This window comes from Neolamprologus brichardi, chromosome 1, assembly GCF_056152115.1.
Source record: "Neolamprologus brichardi isolate AB-2024 chromosome 1, ASM5615211v1, whole genome shotgun sequence".
Taxonomy (NCBI): domain Eukaryota; kingdom Metazoa; phylum Chordata; class Actinopteri; order Cichliformes; family Cichlidae; genus Neolamprologus; species Neolamprologus brichardi.
In genome coordinates this window covers 31792943-31815501 of record NC_142104.1, presented here as the reverse complement: position 1 = coordinate 31815501, position 22559 = coordinate 31792943, and the positions used below count along the sequence as shown (strand labels likewise).

Sequence of the window (22559 nt, the reverse complement as noted above, 5' to 3'; positions counted from 1 at the left end):
CAGGTACAGCATCCACCCATCATCCTGACTGTCGCTCCCTTCCTGAACACGAGCAAAGGTTAGAAGCAGTTCAAGGGTAGGGGGAGGATTTGTTTGCATTCCTGGGCCGTTTCTGTGCTGCCTAAGTGGTCAGACAGGTGTTTGTGCATCCTGGAGGCACATAACCTCTGTGTCCTCCTTGGAAGGGGGACAGGTCACTCGATGTGGGGGAAGAGAGCATTTGTGCACGGGGGGGGGGGCGAAATGATCAAGCACACTCCTCCGTCAAGAATAGCCTTCACCCAAAATCCCCAAGGCAGGAAGAGGAGGAGGCAGGGTGCTGACACCCTACACCTGAGCCCGAGTGGGTAGTGGGGGCAGTATGCAAGTGGCATTTGAGAGACTGTGTAGCATCAAGCCTTCAAGTAGACACCGAAATGGTCACAAGGGTTTCATTCCAATAGCTAGTTCATTTTAAATGTGGTTAAAAATAAAATCTTGAATAGGTTTGAAATTGGATTTGAGATCCTGATTCATTTGTTTCAAAAAGATAAAATAAAAACAGTCTCATCCCAAAACTTAAACATCGGCTCCTTCGCTAGTTTGAAAAAACAGGGCCAGCAGAACAACTAAAACTGACTTCTAATCAGCTTACAGATAAGAGTGAGTAATAAAATTATATCACATTTGCTAATCTAAATTAGTAGAAGTCACAGCGCCACACAGCTTGGTGTCAGAGGGGAAGCTAGCACAGAACAAAGCCGTCAGAGCAGTGCACTGCTTGTATGGCTCCGTCACATACAAACTCGCAGGCCTCACTCATAAATCAATTCTATCCGGCTGGGGTGGCAGAAGAGAGCCAACACTAAATCCAATTATAAAAGGAGCTGGCACCACTCAGCTTGATGACAGTATCCACCTTAACGCCCGAGGGGAACGGCCGTACGAGGGGTGCCAGCTTCAGCTGTGGCACCAGAGACGAAGGCAAACAACAGGGGGGGAAGATGTTGGGGGTACATATGCGCATTTATTACAATCAACAGGCTCAGTTGAGTGGTTTCTAGCTGGTGTGAGTATGTTTTTGTGGCACTCTGCCAGAGGCACATATCTAAGGGCTGGACGACGATCACCAGGCACCAGCTGAACCTTTTTATTCCCGCAACTGCTGGGCAATAAGACTGCACCCTGGCACCTGTCTCACATACACGCACACACCCATAACATAAAAACGAACACAACAGAGGCAAATGCAAGCGGCATGAGAGAGACTCACATTTGAGATGCAGCACCTGTCGAGGATTTGCTATGAATGAATGCAAATGTACAGGAAGGAGACACCTCTGATTTCCTAAAGCCACATGTCGTGACCTTTCTTTCCCTGCTACAGGATTAAGCTCATCTCAGAGTCCACCCATGCACCTAAAGCTGAGCGTAAAGTTAATGCAAAGTTATTATGAGTACTGCAAAGAGTAAAAAGCCTTCAGCCTTTTCCACTGCTCTAACTGAAAAAGGACCAAAACAGCAACCCTATTATATGAGCATTTTCAGAAGCAAATGTGTTTTTTTAAACACCACCCTAAAACGTGATTTTGTCTTTGTTTAGCTGCCAAGGTTACAGCAATCAGTCGAGCATCTAAAGTCATCAGCGGGAGGACACGCAGTCACAAGGGCCGCTGACTGATATTGTCAGGAGCTCTTTAGAAGTTTTCTCCAAATGCGGTTTATATCAAGTGAACACACTCTGCAGGAAATTTATGTTCCACAAGCCACTGTATACAGTCCTTAGGTTGAAGGCTAAAGACCCCGGGCTACAATTCCAGTCTTATTACCAATTGAAGTATAGAAGCAGGTAAGAGAGATGAGATTAATAGCAAGGCTACGATATGTCTCATTATAATTTACATATGACGGTAACATGGACATGTGTGTATAGCGTGTGCTTTTAGCTGATCTGGGTCATATGTATAACCAGTATTTAAATATCTTAATATTGTATGCACAACAAACTCGACAAAATCCAACAAAATCAACCTTTGACATCATCAATGTCAAATTACATTTTCTGACACTACAAATCCAAGATTGGCAACAATGCTATCTGCAGTAGCAGGCCTGCTTCTAATCCAATTTGCGTTTTCTCTTTGGATTTGTTGATGAAATTTGATATATTACTTGCTTATCTAATCTTTTATATGTTTTCTGCATATTTAAAATGCAGGAAAAGTAAGGCTTTCACTGGAAAGTGAGCTATTACCCTTTACCCTTCATTCTAATTTGTGTTGTACAGTTATCTCATTCTTAACTTAATTTTTTATATTTTATTTTATTTTATTCCTTCCTGGTTAAATTTACCCCTTTTTTATTTTTTCATATTTATTTATTTATTTCCTATCTTATTCATAGCCTTTTTTTTTTTTTTTTTTTTTTTTTAAGGTCACGAGCAGTTGTCCAAGCATTTCACTGCATATCGTACTGTGTATGACTGTGTATGTGACAAATAAAATTTGATTTGATTTGATTTGATTATTCATTTCAGTGTGGTCTGTATGGTAACAGTTGTGCCTCTTGGTGAGATTGAAGCCATCCGACTAACAAAGTTGGATAAAGACTGAAAAATCAATGTGCAAACCCTGGACACAAACCATCGTCTTAAAACAGTCTTGCATGCTGCTCCATTCAATAGGACTGAGTCCAGTCCTGGCTATGCTTTATGCTTAATTGAAGCTACCGCAATTGTGACCATTTGTGAAGCATTTGCCCACAGAGAGGTGTTTGCAATCACCGCAAACTCCAAAATCCTAACTTCACATTGCTCAGCATGGATGATGTGCGTCGGTTGAAAACTGATTTGCTGACAAGTGGGCCGGAACACAGAAGGGCACAACAACGGAAGAAAAAATACAATATCAAGAGTACAGACAGTGGCTGCAGTGTTTTCAGTTGTTTAACACTCAGTTTCACTTCGGGTCTTCGGCTGTCGGAGCAACAACAGAACAAAAAAAAAAAGAGGCCCACGGACAGTCTTTTTCTTAGAACTGATTCGCAGATATGTGTTGCAGAGTTTATATGTGCAATATTCTAGCCTTAGCTGACAACTTAGCTCTCCACCTCCTTGTCCATATGTGGTCACTTCTGGCTCCAAATGAGCAAAATAGTGGCAGTCAAATGCTAATATCGAGCCTTCAAAACATGGAGGCCAGAACAATCAGGGCTGCCACAATGACTACATATTTTACCAACAGTCTGTGATGTGGACCCCAAAATTGTATCTGCTCTATTCCCAATGACTTCATAGCTTAGTAACAATGAACACTCTAGTAATCTGGCACCAAAGCGATACTCACAATGTCTTCCTTTGTCCATGCAGGAAATGGCATGAAAAAACCTTTACTGGTAAACATTGTCTTGAATGTAGATATACTATAAGGATTGGCTTTAAGAAAACCACATAACCCATCACTGTTACCAGCAACAATCAAGTTGGACCAGCAATCAAATCCTTAGTTCTCACATAAAACAACAATTATGCCCATATGGGCTTGTAGCGTCATTGCCATTTCTGTCGAAAGAACACAGGCACACAAGCCCAAGGCCTCCCGGGTTGAAGACCATTTATACACAAAAATTACGAAAGACAAAGTCAAGCAAGTCTTTTAGAGAACCCTTTTGGGCCACGACTGATATGGAACAAGATCTCTAAAATAAACGTGAGCTAAGTTAAAATGAGGACAATGTGAGACGATGGACTTTGCCCAACATAGACTGGTTTGTCTCTTGATGGCCAACGGAATAACTTTAGTAGGCGATTCTCAGAATAGAAACCCCATAGATCAACCACCTAGCAACAAAAGTGGAAAATCATGCTGACCCAATTAGTGTCGACTCTCAGCAGAATATTGTTATGGCCCGCTTCAGTTCACTACCATTCAGGCAGATGGCTCCCCTGGTTCTGGATGGGAGTTTTGTTGTTGTTGCTTTTCTTGTTATACTCTTCCATTAATTTTGGCTCATGGCCTAAAGGATAACTTTGGCCCCTGGGAGTGCTAGCGTAGCTCTCAGCTCTCTTTTATTCTTCCTGTATGTCTATGCCTTTTCTTTTTTTTTTTTTTAAATGACAAAATATATGGGCTGTGATCCATCTATTGAACTTTTCAAAATACATTTAAAAGTACAAGGCACCAAAAATATTTGCAATTCTCTGTTTTTCAAAACTCCATTGTTTACTTATGATTTTTTTTTTCAGGATTTTCCAATAATGTGGCCCATCAGTACAATACTGTTTGGCAGCCGACACAAAATCTCTGTACATTTTCCTTCGTTTTGAAAGCAACATTATAGTCAAGACATATAAAAATAAAAAGCCAGAACTCCAAGATAGACATTCACATGAACTTCAACCTTCCCAACAAGTATGAGCCAAATCACTTTAATACATCAGTATCATATCACTTCGATAAAGAGATCTGAGCTTCAAAAGCCTTGACAGACTCGACTTTTCAAACATTCCTTTAGCTCTTGTTGACCCCTGTTGTAATCACACTGCTTTATTCGAGACATTCAATGCATGTGATTAAGACAGGGAGATGCAAGTTAAATCAGAAATTTAAGTGCAACCTTGCAAGCAGACAACACCGAGATAGACAGCCTTTATTTGTGAGAAAGCTTTCAGTGTTTGGTGAGAGAAGAAACATGTTCATCTGACACTTTGTGTAGCGAACACAATCATGCATGCCTACCGACAGACAGTGGGTCAAATGAGGATCACTCTGCTACTGAATAATGTATTGCTACTTTAACCATAGCAAGTGCCACATATAATTCCAACGAATGTCTCACAGTTTCCACAAAAAGCAGGCATGAGTTTACATTTGAGCTGTGATTTGACTGTTTGCTTCAGCAACGGTTAAGCCACCGTTGCCTCGACAGTCCTTTAGCCCTGTTTATTTTTTTTTTACCAGTCAGTAAATGTAATAAACATGAATACAACACTGTCTGCTACTTATTATAAACTCTGTCCATAAAACAATAGCGGACTTTTATGGCACTGACTCTCAATCAGTGCACGGTAAACAAGGCCCGTTATCATGCCCTGCTAAGCTCAGCTCTGTTCTGATGGCGTTGTTATGAAACAGAGTGGGAGTTGTAGTATTATACATAGCTGCCTGTGTGTAGGCCAACTCTTTAATCAGTCACTGTAATTGCCGGGATGGACTTTGAACCACAGACATATTTGTCTCCGCTTTTCATCCATGGCTAAACAACTCGGGGCCCGGCAGTGCGCGGCTCCTGTCCCAGCCCCGCAAGCAGCCAAGCATGGAGGAGGAATGGAGGGGTCACAAGAAGAAGAAAAGAGTTTTGGCTGAGAGTGGAAAGAAGAGGGAGAGAAGAGGAATAGAGGGGGTGGAGAGGTACAGAAAAGAAGGAAGACAGCAGAGTAGAGGCGGTGAACGGAGAGGACATGATGGTACACAAGTCCCTAGTGGCAGATTGAGTGCTTTGAGGAGCCCAAACAGAGCTCTCCTCTGAATACTAAGACTTTTCATAGAGGCAACACTGCTACAGAGATGCAAAGCCTCTCCTCTGAGGCCCCTGCGATATATGGGGGCTTTCAATTGCTTGTGCAAGAGCAGGTCTAATTGGAAGCTGAGGCGATATTAGAAGGGGAGCTGAGGAAAAGAAGAGAAGCAAGGAGGGGTGCTTGATTTAAGGGCCCATTGTTTTAACAAGTACATTCTGCCTCCTCCTCCTTTCTCCTCATGGCCTCCGCTTCAGATGCCCACACTCCACAGAGTCAAAAGGCGGCGTTTAGCCCCTCTGAACGAAAAGGGGCTGGGCTTGTTTTGACACTTTGTCCTTCTTGGCTTCTGTGAAAAGGCCCTTGCTTCTATGGGCCACTCAAGTTCATTAGGAAGTGCTGCTCTTTCAGTCGCGTCCCCATTCCGGCTCCAGGTTTCAATGGGGCCTCCACAGCCCTTCACTGTTTGTTTAATAAAGACCCTTACCACCTCCACAGCTACCTCCTCCATTTCCCTCATCACAAGCTTAGCTGAGTTGGTGCCTGCAGGGTAGGGGTCCACTGACAGAAAATAGCGAAGAACAAAGAGCGTTGGATAGGACGTGAAGAACAAGAGCAAAGACATAGCAGTGGTGGGAAATGAGGGAGAAACACTTTTCCCCTGAACCCATACCGAGCTTCACCTTCATCACAGCGGCAAAGCAACCACTCTCTTGCAGGTTATGTGTGTTTGTGTGTGTGTGTGTGTGTGTGTCTAGAATTAGATTTCAGCTCTCGCACTTTCGGGTGACATCACTGTGCGTCAGTATCGATGGGACAAAAGTGTGAGATGTCACTCTAGAAGGGCAAAAGCACTCTGAGATCATATGAGCCCCAAGGAAGCTTCTCTCTGTGAGTGTGTGTCTGTGTGTACATGGAGATAATTGCTGTGGGAGAAGTAAAAATGGTGTGACTATATACCTGAGCTATTACAGACAGACAGTGTTTGCACAGTCACACATCTTATACAATTGTTCTTATGTACATCAGCAAATTAATGAGAAATACAGCAATCGTGATTTGACAAAACTTTTGGCTTTAATTCAAAGGCTTTACTAAAAATAGTTCCTTAAACATTTAGATTAAGTGGCTCGAAAGTAACAAACTGACATAACTATACAATTTTTTTGATGATTTTAAAACCTCCAAACTATCTGAAACTTTTAGTTTTATCTTTAGTGAATGTAAAACAGGATCTGTTGAGTTGACTGATTCAGACATTTAAAAATGTTACATTTCTTTATCTTGAGGAGGTCTTGGGGTTCTTTTGCATTATGTTTTTGGTTATTATTCATGTATACAATGAGGGACAGCCCGTCAGCTTTGCACCATTTAATTATGTCTGCACAGTGAAATACCATCACTCCAGAAACCTCAGAGTTCACTCTCCTGCTTCTATCAGAAGTACCATCAGCAATAAACGTAACAGACCCAGGTCCACTGGGAACTCTACATGTCCATACCATAACACTGACTCTGCCATGTTTGACAGATGATACTGTACACTTTGCTTTTCTACTCTACACGCTCTTTTCTTCCCCCCTTTATTTCAGTCAACCTTGCATTCATCTGTCTAAAGAATTTTCTTCCAGAACAATGCAGGCATTTTTAGATGTTTTTTTGCTGTTTATTCCTGGTTTGCATCTTGGTGTAGACCCTCTGTATTTACACTCTCAAAGGCATGTGTTGAGTGCAGACTCCGACAATGAAATGTCTACTTCCTCGACAGTTCTTGACCTCACTAGATGTTCTAAACGATTCCTTTTTACAGCATCTTGCCAAGTCCACAAAGATCACTCTGCAATCATCCAATTTAGTAGCCTGCCATTTCCTTTGAGGCTTGTTGGTGTTGCTTTGCTCTCAAATCCATTCTTTGTTTTGAGGATTTAAAAAATAGTTGATATGGGCATTCCTAAAGCCTCTGCTCTCTTTCTGCTAGGTCTTCTAGCCTGATAATAGCCTCCTTCAATTACATCCACACTGCTATCACTGATAGAAAAAAACAAGACCGCACATTTACAGTTTCCATGAACAACTATGGAAAACTCCAGACCTTTAATGTAGGTTTCAAACCAAAATGTGGTTTTAGTGTTACAGTTAGGTTTAGGCTGAGGGTTAGATCAGGCATTCATTTTTGACGCTTAGGGTTAAGGTTAGAGTAAGCATCTAGGGAAAACATATTTAAGTCAATGAGATGTCCTCACTAAGATATGAAAAGGAATGTGTGTGTGTGTGTGTGTGTAGATTTAATTCAATAGGTGGTACAGCATATGCCTGCTCCTGGTTTCAACAGCTAGGAGGACATCAGATATGTAACAGGTGCCTCACTGCAGCTGCACAAGCCAAGGGATGGATATATATATATATATATATATATATATATATATATATATATATATATGTATGTATGTATGTATGTATGTATGTGTGTGTGTGTGTGTGTATGCTCATACTGTACGCACTGTGATCACAAAAGTCACCCAACTTCATTCAGCTGCTTTTGCAGCTCTGTTGACAGAGCTGCAAAAGCAACTAACCATGCGATTTGGGTTAAACTGCTGGGCATCGCTGAGCGTAATTACAGTCATAAGCCATTAATAACAGTTGCTCAGTTATGGTAAAATGTAAAAACAAAGGACAGAGGTAACAAGGATTGTGCTAGTGACAAAATTAAGACTACCAAGGAGTCACCCACGGGTACATCTTTGCAGGAAGTCTTTTAAATCCGTTTTTGTCCTGGTGACAAGAACAGGAAAGGCGTTCACTTTCAAAACCCTCCCATGTATCCCTAATCAATAGAGCTCACTTTATTCTTATGGTTGTAAAGTAATTATAGAGTGAATTTTATTTATGACTTTTATTTAATTTGCCTTTTGTTGTCATTTGTTTTTTTCGTGTGCTTTAAACGTAGGACTTAATGTAAAGAATTGACTGAATGTGCGTGGGGTCTAAGTAAACTCATATCTAACCCTAATCTTATCTAAAGCTAGAGATGGAAGCTGCGAGTGTGTGTGTTCCTAAAAGCAATGTCTGAACAGGTCGTTTGTGCATGCAGGCATGTTGAGTGAGGTGAAGAGCCTTCATTAAAGCACTTTTTTGGAGGTAATCTAAGAGACAGCTGCCGTCTCCCATCTGCAGGACCCCCACTGGCAAACAGGGAGGGTGACTGAGTAATCTCAGAGTATAAGATGCTCAGCAGAAGAGGAAGAGAAGATATGATCTGAAAAACATCAAAAGACGCTCGGAGCTGCTTTTTCAGCCAAAACGCTATCTTTTTAGAGTCTAATACAAACCAGGTTTACAGCTTACCCGAAGCATAAAATAGTGCAAAATATGATAGGCATTAACAGAAAAGCACAATGGAAATTTTACAGTACACTGTCCTCAGTAATTTTCAGTTTACGGATTAAAAAAGGACAGTTAATTGATATGCTGTAGTAGCCATTTAAAAGTAAGATCTTCTCTGCAAAAGTGGACAAAGACGAATGGAAAGGAAGCTAAGGGGGTGTGTGTTCAAACAAACTTGGTGGGCTGAAGATGAATCTTGTGGAGTACAACAAAAACCAGAGTCACGGCTTTGACATCAATTAAGAGAAAAATCTCCCTCAATCCATAAACCGCATTGATGCCGGGCTGTTTGTGAGCTGCCAAGCAGTCTAGAACAAAACATGTGCACATGCACACACACAAACAAACTTAGTCCATGACCTCAGCGTAGTGAATGAGGTCATATTCAGTTAATAAAGAAGCATGTCTTTCACTGTTTATAATTATTTATATCTTCAACTCTCACCCAGTCTGCTTTCGGTCTACTGTCTAAATGGTGAGAGGAGGACAAAGACAAAGTGGTTCTTCTATAGTGTTGGCAAACATTAATCAAACAGAGAAACACTGAGCTCTTGTTGGAGACCATATTCCAGGCCAGATCCATTCAGTGCTATACTATAGTATTTATTGATAACGATGTATGTGAAATTGAGTCAAGATAAACTACAGTGGCTGCATACTGAGTATTGACTGAACATGTCCCCCAGTGTGGTTCACTGATGTATTTTTTTAAGTAAAAGATGTCCTATAGCAATGAGTAATAAACCACCTAAATCCCCCATTCTAGACAAGAAACAACGTCCCTTGGGGGTTGCATCAAGAAACGCATCCAAAATAAAATCGGCCACATCAAAATATGCAGGGCAGCCTGCTGTGTTGACCTCTTATTATTAGCTTCAGTCCCGTTGACAGTTATTATTGCACTAATACATTTGTGGGTCTATTTATCTGTTAGGAAAGCAACGCTGCCTTATACATTTCCCTGAAAGTGGAATGCAGCTCATTGATCGATCATCAGATCTTTACTTGGCATCAGCAGCCACATCAAGCAGAGGTCTCTGTATGATACGGAAACTGGAAAAAGGTACAGTACATTCCTAGTAATCTTTTTTTTTTTTTTTTTTTAAACCACACACACACACACAACACAACAAAGACATTGTCCAGTCCTCAAAACTTTGTCAGACGTTTCTCAACCCAAAAGCCAAAAGTCATTTCAAAACCATATGTTTGTATGGGCCCTGCACTCTGCAGTTAACCCATTAGACACGGTGAGTATACGCCTGCACAAATTTCCCTTCGTGCCCCCGCTAAAGACTGAAACCATGCAGACACTGGCCACAGACAAACGTCCTCTTTTTGTCTGGAAAGAGTGTCCCATGATGTCTCGGTTACCCAGATAATGCATAAGAATGAGTGGCTTATTTCAAATTCGTGGCTAAAACCAGATTTAGGGATGGCAAGAGGCCTTTCATGACAACAATCCATTGATGCCACAATCATTTCACACTAATGTCTTCCACCAAATTTGACAGAATGTCATTAATGTCCCTGTGGACATTTTCCCTATGTCACAGCAAGAAAGGATGGAGAATTAAGTTACTATGGATCCGAACGTGTGAGTGTCCTTCAGAATGTCTTTGTGTCCCTGCCCCCCTCCCCTGGTTGTGCTCAGACAGTGAGTCTCCAGCCCTGCTTATCTTTCTGTCCTCTACAGCAGACCCCCGCTGAGACAGAGAAGTAGAGTTTATTACAGTCCCCAATAATCTGCAACCCCCAAGGAACTCAGATTCATACTACATGGCCTAAAAAATGTATTTTTTTATTTTCAGACCTGTGTGGTGACAGGGCATGAATTTTATGCCAGAAAAATTATAAAAGACAGCAGATGCTACGAGTTTTGCACTACTTTCAGATTCAAAGAATCACTGTGAAACAATGATGGGAACTTTTTTTGTTCCTAGCACTTAAACATGAAACTAACATTTGTATTAAAACTTTTTTGCTGTCAATGTATCGATTGTATCACATGGATGACCAGTTTCTCAAATGAGTCACTTGGGGGTTTGGTTTTGGGGTCCAAGGATTCAACAGTCAAGCACAGATTGCGATGTGCTTGACTGTTGGACAGACAGTAAGCCTGATCTGTTCACATATATGTTACCTTATCAGTCAGAAAGCTATGCATTCTCATTTATGAAAAGCAGAAAAAAGAAAATGTGTATTATGGTTGATTTAGTGAAACCCTAATCTATACAAACACATATCTAACATTAATATGTAGATAGAGGCAAGACTTTTGGTACTAAAACCTTTATGGTTTCCATTTGTACTTCACCGGTAGTCCAAGTGCTACTGGCCATCATGTTTGAGCAAGCTTTGGTTACATGCGATGCAGACAGAAGGTGGAGAGCAAAGGAGGGCTGATATTTGCCTAAATGTGCTGGGTAACATAAGCTAGTGAATGGAAATCTTTCCATTTCCAATGGAAAGGACATGAAAATCGTGCCTCAGATATCTACTAACTATACTGAGAGTTCCCTAGCACCAGAAAATAAACAAACAAACAAAAACCTCGGTGGGTTAACCATTGTGTTTCAAGACTCGTGGAATCACAGCTAACAAAACATGTTAAAAATTCTAATTCCATAGCAAAACTGGTGAAATTCACTTGGCTTTGACAAAAATGAACGCGGTGGGTGAATGAACGCCTGAATGTCAAAACTGAAAACCAAAAAACCAACATTCAAGGAGTTTTCTGCTTTAAAATCACTGGGTAAAGCACAACCCACAGCTGTCAATCATCCATCCATTTATCCAGTTCAGGATTGACACCTATTCCATAGGGCAAGAGGCATGGTACAACCTGGACAGGTGCCAGTCTGTTGCAGGGCTGACAATCAACTATATGAAATGTAATGCAAATCACAGAAACCCTAATTGTGCTGATCTCATATTTGCTCCAGTGGATGGAGCTGAATATTTTGATCTGACACAGCTTTTTATATCAGTTGCTCTTCCTGATGCAGTCCTTCCAGGGATTTGTGTCTCCTCCCAATGATGAACTGGGGATCTTTTGCATGTTAAGAATACATGTTAACCATTACACCATGGATACAAATGAAACGCTAATAAAATACATTTTAAGATCTGTCCAACCTGGACAGATCTTAAAATGTATTTTGACAGATCAAAGTGTGCACTTTAAATTCCACCAAATGTCATTACAAATATCACAAACAAAGACACACAGATCTTTTTAGCACGCAAAAGAAGCAGCAAAAGCAGAACAAGTCACAACTTTGCACAGAGTTCCACCAGTGGATCATTTCTGCTGTTAAACTGGGAACCAATCTCCAGAGTGCTGCCAGCAGTTGACTTTGTTTGTTTGCTTGCTTGTGCGCTGTAAGACCTCACATGTGTAACACTGAATATTAGTGCGCTGAGCATAAGTGAAATGGGCCCAGAGGCAGTAGCATCATGTTCTGAAATCTGAAACGGCCCTGAAGACGAAAGCCACCCTCAGGGGTCTCTCTGAATGGAGTCAGGTCTTGCAGGGAGAGAAGCCGGTGATTTATAGGAAAGCAGAAGGACACGAGGAGAAAAAGGAGAGGGGTTAGAAGTCTGACATTTATCCTTACGAGAATGTTGGAAGGGGGGCTGGGAATCAAGTAATCACAGGTTACCTCCACTGCTACCTTGGAGGTGCAATTCCATCCCCTCAGCAGCGACAGACAAAGCACAGTGGGGGTATCAGGTGGCCCACTTTACCTTCCCCTGGTGAAAGCAAAAGGCTGGCCTACACCAACCTAATGAGCTAGACCAGAGGAGGGCACACACAAACACACTCATTTAGGCCACAAAAATCATATGCACTCATCTAACACAGCAGCTCTAGTCTCACATCCATTAATGAAACTCTCAATTCCCCCCAAAAAGCTTCTGCCAAAACAATCAAACCTTGCCAAGACTAAAGACAAAGCAGTCGAATTTACTGACCCAAACCACGGCCACATCCTCCACATCAACCATTCCCCGTCAGAGAAAAGTCGTCTACAGAGTGGAATCCGTACCAAAAACAACTTATGGCATGCCATCAATCTGTCTCTAGGCTGAGTTATTTGGAAATATCAACGTTGCAACACCATTAATACCAACACAATTACTCTGAGGACATTTAATCAAATGTGGTGTTGGAGGCATTTTGCAAGACAAAGCCATAAATTTTTTGCTGCAAATCCATGCCTGCAGGTTGTGTGAAAAGGCCACTAGTGAGACTGCATTTAAATATGTGTGTGTGTTTGTTGGTCCAGGATGAGAAGCGGCAATGTCAAGGGACTAATCAATCTGACAAGGCAATACAGGTGGCAGGGAAGGGCACTGAGGCTGGCAGACGAGAACAAGCATGGGGCCAAACTCCCCACCTCCCTTTTCAGGCCGCCACCATCCACTGGTCTTAGGATTGTTTGACTTTCTTCTCTAAACTTCTACCTGCTTCAAAAATCTGTGCCAAAATCATCTGCTGTTTGATGAAACACGAATAAAGAACAGTACAACATCATATTTTATTACCAAATTTGTGTGTGCCATGCCTGCCATAATAACCTGCTGCCAACCAACTTTAGCCATTCAGCAAAACCAAACTGAAGATGAATCCCCGACTAACTGGATATTGCAAAGTACATTTTTACTTGAAAGGGGGGAGGGGAATAAAATTTTTCAGACCAAATCTTTTTCTCGTATTTTACTGTCATCGTTGCCTTTCTTTTTTATCCTCTTTGTTTGGCTGCTGCAGCAAATAAGACAAAAAAAAAAACACTCAAGGAAGGAGGTTTTTTCTTGGATGGCTGCCCAGCTGTCAGATTCATACAGAAGCACCGTCTCACTTTAGTCCTGTTCACTTCTGCAGTGTACGGATCATCGTGTAAGAAGAGCATTTCATCCCATTCCCAAAGGGTCATGGATTTTACATTTTAATGAGGCTTTATTGCCCACACAACAGTGATCGAATGTTTGGCGATCTTCAGTGGAATAACACCACAGCCTCTGACTCAAACTGCAAGTCTGATTGATAGTTGATCAGTAAATGGAGAGGGCACAGTGGAGATCGTGGGAGTTTGTGAGGGGGTGTGGGGGGTTACTGTCCCAGAGCACATAATTAAAGAGTGTAACACTCTCTCCAGCAGTCCAACACAGCCTATTACTGCGAAGCCACTAGACTTAGCTGAGAAGGCATCTTGACCTCAAACACGTTGAGACGCAGTTACCCACACACCCACACACTCAGTTTGATAAATTATAGCCCTGGGGCATCTTCTGTCAAATGGGACCAGCAGCTGGCCTTCATGATGTCATTTACTGTACACAGCGTAGAAATTATAGCCTTTCCCATTTTATTCATCTCCACATGAACCCATAATGTATATCTTAAAATACAACAGTCAAAAGGGAGAAACTCATATGTCAATGATAGACTGGTGCATCACTTGGACAATATTTATGGCCAAGATGATGAACATTTCATGGTTTAGACCCACTGGAATTGAATTTACTGTCCCCGTATGAAGATGCATTTATCGATGTCAGGCTTTCATTCATCCTGGAGTTTCCCCAACCACTGGATGGCTGTGGTATGAGATCCTGCCCTCAAAGAGCCACTAGTCTTAAAATAATCATTCATTAAGTGCAAGTCTTAGCTGTCCGAGTCAAATTACAGTTTGAAAGCTATTTCAGAGCCTTTTCCCCACTGACAAAAAAATGAAGAAAATAAACCAGAGAGGAAATAAATACTAAATTTTTGGGATTCCCAAAAGGAAAGTGCTCAGATTTAAGGATCTTCAATTAAAGACTGGAATGCAAAACCACTATCAAGCAGAAGAATTACATAGTACTGGAGCTGTGGTGTTTGCTACTCGCCACAATGGAAAATGCCAACAGCAGCAGCTTCCATTCATACCCAGCGCACAATGAAATGTTTAAGACATGATACAGGCCCGGCAGGCTTAATTGCTTTATGACAGAACAAGACTATAATCAAAGGAGCGCAGGCCTCCGCCCCAGATAAAGTGGGAAGGTGTGAGGGGGGTGGGGGCATTGATAACCATATCTGGAAGGATGAAAGGACCCGCTATATATAGGATGTCATCCAGGGTGACTTTTGTTTTCAATTGGATATTGACTCTTATCAGGTTGACATTTTAGATACAGTCTTCTGGTGACATTTAGAACTTGTTACAATTACACCAACCTCCATTTGATGTCCAACCAGCCAATTACAGATGTCATTTTCGCTATTCCTGTCAGGTAAATCTTTTCACAGCATGTCAGAGTGCACAGCACCCATGTGTGTATGACACTAAGCTCAGTGTGTGCTTGTGCACGTGTCTGTTCAGACATTGCCTCTGCTGGGTCCTTGCATTCCAGCGGCTGTTCTAACATGTTGTAAATACAAGGTGTTAGAGAAACATAGAAAGAGAGTAGTGGAAATATAGCAAATACTGCTGGTTATGGTGTGTCGGTGGGGGTGTGACAGAATCTAAAATATCATATATAAAGAGCATGGTTCACCTGCAATCAGGGCGCAGAGGAGTGTGATCCAAATTTGCTTCTTTCTCAGAAGTTATCAGACAAATAAGAGCATGAAGGTCACGTGGCAATTACTCAAATGGATATTTGCACAAAATAAAAGGAGATTTTTTTTAAAGGCACTGTGCATCAGCTTATATGCCAGCCAAAAAGCAAATATTCTCTTAAAAATTAAAACCCTTTCATAAGTTACATGACCAACTTTCAGCTTCTAGGTATCCAAGACAACAGACAGATTAGAAAAGCAACAACATCTGGTTGCTTATTCCAGCATCAGCTAAGAAATGTGTCAGATCTGACAGAACATTCCCACCATTCACCCACCCCGTACTGTACCAGCCCACGTCCTCAACCTCCATAAAACACCAAACAGTAAATAAATAAATAAGACTGATGAAACCCCATTTAAGCCTAAATCAAAGCGGCACGCTAACATTTAACACACGCGCGCACAAAATAAACAGGGTACGTGAAGGTAAACAAAAATAAAGAAACTAAAATAAGTAATAAAAATAATAAGCTTCACATATACAAAACGAAATGAGTGCTAAAAAATGAATATATATACACATTTTCACAAGTTTCAGGTATTACCATCCAAAGGACTGCTGCTACAGATCTGTGGCACACAGGCATGTTTGTCAAACAAGACTTTAAGAAAACAATGAAAACACACTCGAGCATATTTTCCACTGTTTTAACCACCTACATGGCCCCTTCTCTGTTACAGGGAAACTTGGCTGTAGTTTGAATGCGCTTATGAGAAGCAGAAAAAAAACAACCTAAAACTAAATTCTAGTGCCAAATAACAGCGGTGCAAAAAAAAAAACCCTCCGTCCACCTCTTGCTCGGACCCACTGACATGCAGATTCAAGCCCGGTTCGCGCCGTTGTTGTCCGTGCATTTTCTTACCTGGACTCCGGCTGAGAAGCAAAGTTAGGAGGGCGCCCCACAGCACCGCGGCCAGCTGCATCGTGTACCCCGCTTTTTTCTCGCTTCTCTGGGCTTCCCTTCCCCTTCTTCCCTCCTCCTCCTCTTCTTCTTCTCCTCTTCTTCTTCTCCTGTGCACAATTAAATATCAACGGGCTTCTTTTACAAGAAGACGCTCCGGCTTTCACCCTAACCTCATAGCATGACTGGCTTTTTATCCCCCTTTCTCTCGGCGACCTCCTCCGCCTCCTCCTCTTGTGTGCGATAACGCGACAAAACCGGGATTAAAAAGTTAACTCTGAGCTGAACGGCTCGGCTACGGTCTCCAACATGTTGTGCTGTGGTTCCCGACTCTGTGGACACGAAAAGGAGCTGTGGACTGTACCATGAGAAGGTTTAAGGGGGTGCTCCGTATGTATGATTCGGTTCCGCTAAATTAAAGTAAAGGTAATTTGCTGAAAATGATTTATTATTATCGTATAATAAGTTTTATGACAGAATAAAGCAATAGTCTCCCTCAAGTTCTTTCTTTTCTAAGTGTTATTTTTCTTCATACCGCTTTCTGTTCCCCTATCCCGAAAGAAATCGCATCGACCAAAAAAAAAGAAAAATCTCTGCTCTCTGTGTCACATTGTAAAGTTGCGTCTTTTTAAAAGGCTGGTGGTCCACAGAGGCGAAAGAAAGAAAGAAAGAAAGAAAGAAAGAAAGAAAGAAAGAACAACAACCTGCATTCGGGGCAATGAGTGAACAGCTTTTTTCTCTTTGGGTTTCCTCATTCTTACTTTGCTTTCCTTTTTTCTTTTTTCTCTCTTTTTTCTTTAGACATTTGGTTGCAGCGGGGGGGGGGGGACTTCCCTGTTGTCACTTCAGTCATTGGAGGCAAATGACAGAGCAGTGGTTTTTACAGTGTGGTGTAATGACCATGAGATGAGGTCATTACACAGTCATTATTCAGTAGGCCTACCACAGATTTACAAAAGTTGCTGGAGGGAAGTAATGGCTATATTAAAAGGTAATTAATTCCAAAATAAGGTCGCTGTGGAAGCATTATTTCTTTCCCCTGAATTAGCTTACAAAACGTTCCAGTGGGGATGACATAGTTACACCACAAATTGATACCATGCAGTTCTGTCCAAAAAAAAGGTCACAAAACTCATTAGGAGACACACATTGCACAACGCTGTGGTAACATGAAAGAGATTCCACCAAGCATAGAGAGGTTTTTAAACAAAATAAAGCGATTTTACCTCAGACTGCAAAACTAGATAGTATATTGTAGCAATTGCACATGCACTGAATTACATTCAGACGAGCTTGTAATCTGAAACATGTGACATGTTTTGGAAATATTTATTTATATGTAAAAGTCATAAAAAGGCTGATGGTAGAAAAAAAACAGCTTCCCTCATTCTGCAGTGATTCTCTTCTATTTTCTTCTATTTTGTTAGAAATGTATAAAAAGAGAAGAAAAAAAATCACTGTTTTGTAAATATCCCAATCACACCCTTGTTAAGGGGTCCCAAATTGAACACAAATTACATTTGCGGTGGTTGAAAATCAAGGCTAATTGTAAACTTTGTGTATTTTTTTTTTATTTTGCTTCAGCCTGACATTCATTATGTGTCTGCACTGCAGAGAGAGCTGGTGCCAGCGGCGGCAGAAAAGAAGGACAAATAGCTCTACAGAAGATGCTCAAAGTGCAGAGAGTCAGTGCAGAACGTGGCTTTAGTGTCAGTGAAAAGTTATGAAAAGCTTACAGTAAGCCTCTAAAAAACACTCATGAAAAAAGCAAGGTTTGCAGCATGACTGTAACCACTGGGTACTTGTTATCTGCAGTGAGTTGTGATACTCAGAATTTGGTTGGAATTTATTATAAGAGTGTGACTGCATATTTACAATATGAAGATCAAATTTTAAACATACCGCCCAGCACACTCACATGTCCGCAGTCTCTTTGACTGGAAGCAAGGCTTTAGACTCCACTTTCTAATTATGAGGCAGCTTTAGTTGGGATGTGAGCTCCCGCCTTCCTAAACAGGACATCATCATTCAGCACACGCATCCCCTCCACTCTCCTGCGGCGTATCCATCAGAGTATTACATTTCATCCCAATAAAAGTGCTCTGCAATGTCACTTATTCTTGATTCGATGCAGAGCATTTTAATGAACAATGCTTTGGACAAATGACTTAGGCTGTCTTAAGAGAGAAAAAAAAACATTAAGCCACTGAACAGTTCACTCATTTATTGCTTTTGTAGATAACAGATCTATATCTTGAGATTATATTTGTGTGTATAAGACTCTGTAAGAGTATAAATATACAAGAGGCACAAATACTACAGTGTAGCACAGTGGCACATTATATAACCTTTAAGGAAACTACTTCCTTCAGAAATGTTGGAAAGACTGAGATGAAGGGTGGTGCTGCCACTCAAGCTATTAACAAATGATCCTCAGATGTAGCTGGATGCAAAAGGTCTATCCTCTGCCAAGGCCAATTCCCTATTTAGCACTTTTAAAGAAAGTAATGGAGATTTACACCAAAAGTGTGTGGGTTCTCCCTGTGCTTGTCCATCACTAAGTTACATGACATTCGACTGTGTAGCAGATTTGAATAATCTTGTTGAAAGACAGCAAAAGAGGACTGATCACATACTGGAGCTCAATGTATATCATTCAAGGACCACAGACATTACAGAAAACAGTTCCTGAAACTGCAAACACCTGAGATTAATAAAAGTGATGCTAGGCCATATTCATATTGCAGCAGTCTAGCAGAGCCCAGAGTTATGGCTTGAAAATATTTCCCCTCTGTGCAATATCTACCACCAACGGTGATGACAGAAGATCAAGACCTGGATGTGGTGAACTCTGGGTGGTTGGTCTGGCTGGAGCGTGAGCCTGATAGCAGCTCTGGCCCTCTTTCACTTCCCATCCTGTCTCTGTGTGAAGAGATGGAGACATTTAATTATAACCTGTGATTAATGCGTCCGCAGTGGGCCGGGAGGCTGTCTCCACAGCAGCAAGGGATTTCGTTCAGGTCTCAGACTTGTCTCGCAAACGCACACACTGGGAACGACTTTGTATGGTCTTTCAAGCACTGCTCTTACTATCTTCCCAGAGAACCTTATCATTTAAAGTGTCAAAATGTCACACCAGCTTTCCTCTGACTTTTATATTCTCTGACCCATTCTAGGATGCCACTGGTATCTGACACCTTTTGGCCTGTGCAACATATGGAGTGACAGTGTGAGTCTGTGTGTGTCTGTGTGTCTGTATGTATGTGTATGTGTGATGCAGGGAGAACAGCTGTGGGTTAATCACTTTAGCTTCCGCTGATAAATAAAGAAGCGTGCTGGGAGAGGACGAGGCCACCGCAGACAGAAAATCGGGCAGGTGCTCTAAGTTTGTCTTGTACTTTTTAAAACTGTGTGATATTTGCATGTGTGTATGTGAATGTGTGTGTATCAAAGACACAACCTTCTTTTTTTGCCACTAGCTTATAATAAGTCTTCCCTGAGACGTATTCGATTCATTTCTTACCCATCTTCCCTTCTCTCTCACGTGTAAGTTAATATACAGCATAATAACTCGAAACAGAGCTCATAGGAAACAGAGCTCATTTTTGTCATTTTTACACCCCTGCTTTTATTAGATTATAAAGGTAAGTATTACTGTACAAATTTTCAGGCTAAGTTCTTAAACTAACTTCCTTAAACCAAGAAAGCCATTTTCCATTCATTTCAATGACACTGTGAAAATAAGCTTCCAAAGATATTAAGCTTGTTTCGCATACGACTGTGATAATTTTGTAATGTTTACTTTTTCCACAAGGTACATTTGTAGCCAATAGCTAAGAGGAACACTTAAGAAACATATTTTTAGTGCACAAGTTTGAATACACAGCATTTTAGAACGACTGTGACTACTAATGAGACTGAATACAGAGAATAAAACAACTTTGGCTATGGGTGGATTATCAAAGGTTCAGCATGGACAGTATTTAAAAGAGTCCCTTGTATAACTCCAGTTGGGAAAGTGTAGCAATTATTAGCAAAGTAGGTATATTATTCCTATGACCTCATATGGCCTGTGAAGGAGGATATATTCTGGACTTTTAACTGTGTTTTCACATTTTTCCATCTTTTCCCACTGATAAAGAAGAATAATTTCTTTATCATGTAGAAAAAGTGAACTGTTGTGTTAGATTAAGATATCTCATTGATTAATTGTGTAGTTAAACTTCTTTTCACTGACAGAAGTTGTAGTTTCACTTGTCCAGCTAAGCCTAGATTTTCAGTCTCTCAAAAAACTATGAACACAGTTGTCTCAATGCATACTCAATCATCCAGTTAAGTGTCCAAAAGTTGATTCTGTTCATCTGGACATAGCGTTTAAAACGCTACGCCCAGATGAACAGAATCAACCTTTGGAGATTTACTTTCCTGGATGATTGAGAATGCATTAAGGCATCCAGTTAAGTGACTTCTTCAGAGACTGAACAAGTCTCAAGACGAAACGTTTCTTCCACTGAAAACACTACGCCCAGATAAACAGAATCTACCTTTTGGGTATGAACAGAATTGGTGACAAAGGGCAGCCCTGATGGAGTTCAGCACCCTTGAGTCTAACTGATTGCGGACAAAGCTACATCAGTACTGGGATCGAACATGCCATACTCCTGAAGCACCCCCCAAAAGCATACCTCTAAGAATGTGATCAAATACTTATTCCAAGTCCACAAAACACACTTCAATTGGTTTGGAAAACTTCCACACATCCTCAAATATCCTTGAGAGGATGAAGAGCTTCAACTAACAGAGCGACTCTCCTCTCCAGTACCTCTAGCCACTGCCACACACAACTCTCTGCATGTCCTCCTTCACTACAACCATGAATCTTTGCTTTATATGAACACAAAATGTAACACTGCTCTAAATAAATGCCAATGTTTCTGTGTAACTGCACAACATGTTAGAAGTGACTTTTATTTTAAGAATGTGGAATTTTCTGAGCTGAGAGGCCAAACAGTATGAATGCAGCTTTACGCTATATGTAGCTTTAGGAAAGTTAACCATATCAAACCACCAGAATAGTCTTTTAAAAATTATAACGCTGATGGAGGATTCTTTTACTTCTTCCAGTCTCCCTCTTTTCTTTCTGTTTCTTTTGGCCATGATGTAAGCAAAGACCCTTATTAAATTTAGCAGGGGAACCTGACCACACCACAGTCCGCATGGACAGGATTGGCTGCTGTGCCACCACATAAACTCACACACACAGTGCATCCTGCTGTGGCGTGGTTTGGAGCCCAACAGCCTGTTCTGTGGCCATTCTAACTACAGGGCTTTTCTCTGTGAGGTTTATTTTCGTGGATGCTCTGCTTGCTCCATGTTCTTCTTGTACAATGGGCTCATTTACATGTGGTCAAAATCAAACACACACACTGACATGGCTTTCACTTTGGTTCATTGTTTGAGTTCGAAGCATTGAGCTGTTTTTATTTTCTTTCTTGCCCTAAGTTACAACGAGAAGGGCCTTTATTCTCAAAAAGAGGAACGGTGGTGTTATTTTAGATTAATTGAAAACGTGGCTTTTGTCTTACCAAAGAGTACTGATGTTATAAGGAGTTTATGTCTTACATATACTAACAAATGTAAAAAGACATAAGTGACTAATATCCCTGGTACTGCTTTATTCTTGATAACTGGTTTAAATCCAGACTTTTCCAAATGAAACTTCCTACAAAAAAAAAAACAAAACAAAGCAAAAAAAAAAAACCAGCTGTCTTCATCAGCAAATGTTCTCCAAATAAGTACTCATGTATTTCACTGTTTGACTGTTTCTTTAAGGGTCAGACGTAAGTGGAGACAGGAAAAAAAGTAAACAGTAAAGGTGCCAAAAAACTCAATCTCCTCAAATGACCACTTGAGAGAATTTCCAAAAGACAATTAACCACCCCTAAGCATATACCAAATTTAGACTATCACGACAACTATAGGGTGTGTGGTGTTACCTCCCATAATTCAATTTAAATTGTGTTAAGTTACATGTTATTTAAATGACAGATGTGTCAGCACAGGCGGCTGTAGCTGGTAGCTCTCTGCTAGGCTACACCTCCACTTTCTTAATTGTGTTTATATAGTTGGTGCCTTTTGGAGGTTTTTAATGTATTTTTCTAAC

General features: G+C 41.0%; 1 protein-coding gene across 4 annotated transcripts in view; it reads right to left on the bottom strand.

Moving 5' to 3' along the window:
- lrp4 (low density lipoprotein receptor-related protein 4) overlaps nt 1–16699 on the bottom strand; it is a 106269-nt gene extending 89570 nt beyond the window's left edge. For all 4 annotated transcript variants that reach the window (XM_035909094.2, XM_006793772.3, XM_035909096.2 and 1 more), the window contains exon 1: nt 16358–16699. In XM_035909094.2, the coding sequence (XP_035764987.2) occupies nt 16358–16418 (61 nt within the window). In that variant the 5' untranslated portion in view covers nt 16419–16699. The remainder of the gene's footprint in view (nt 1–16357) is intronic.
- Nucleotides 16700–22559: the final 5860 nt, after the last annotated feature.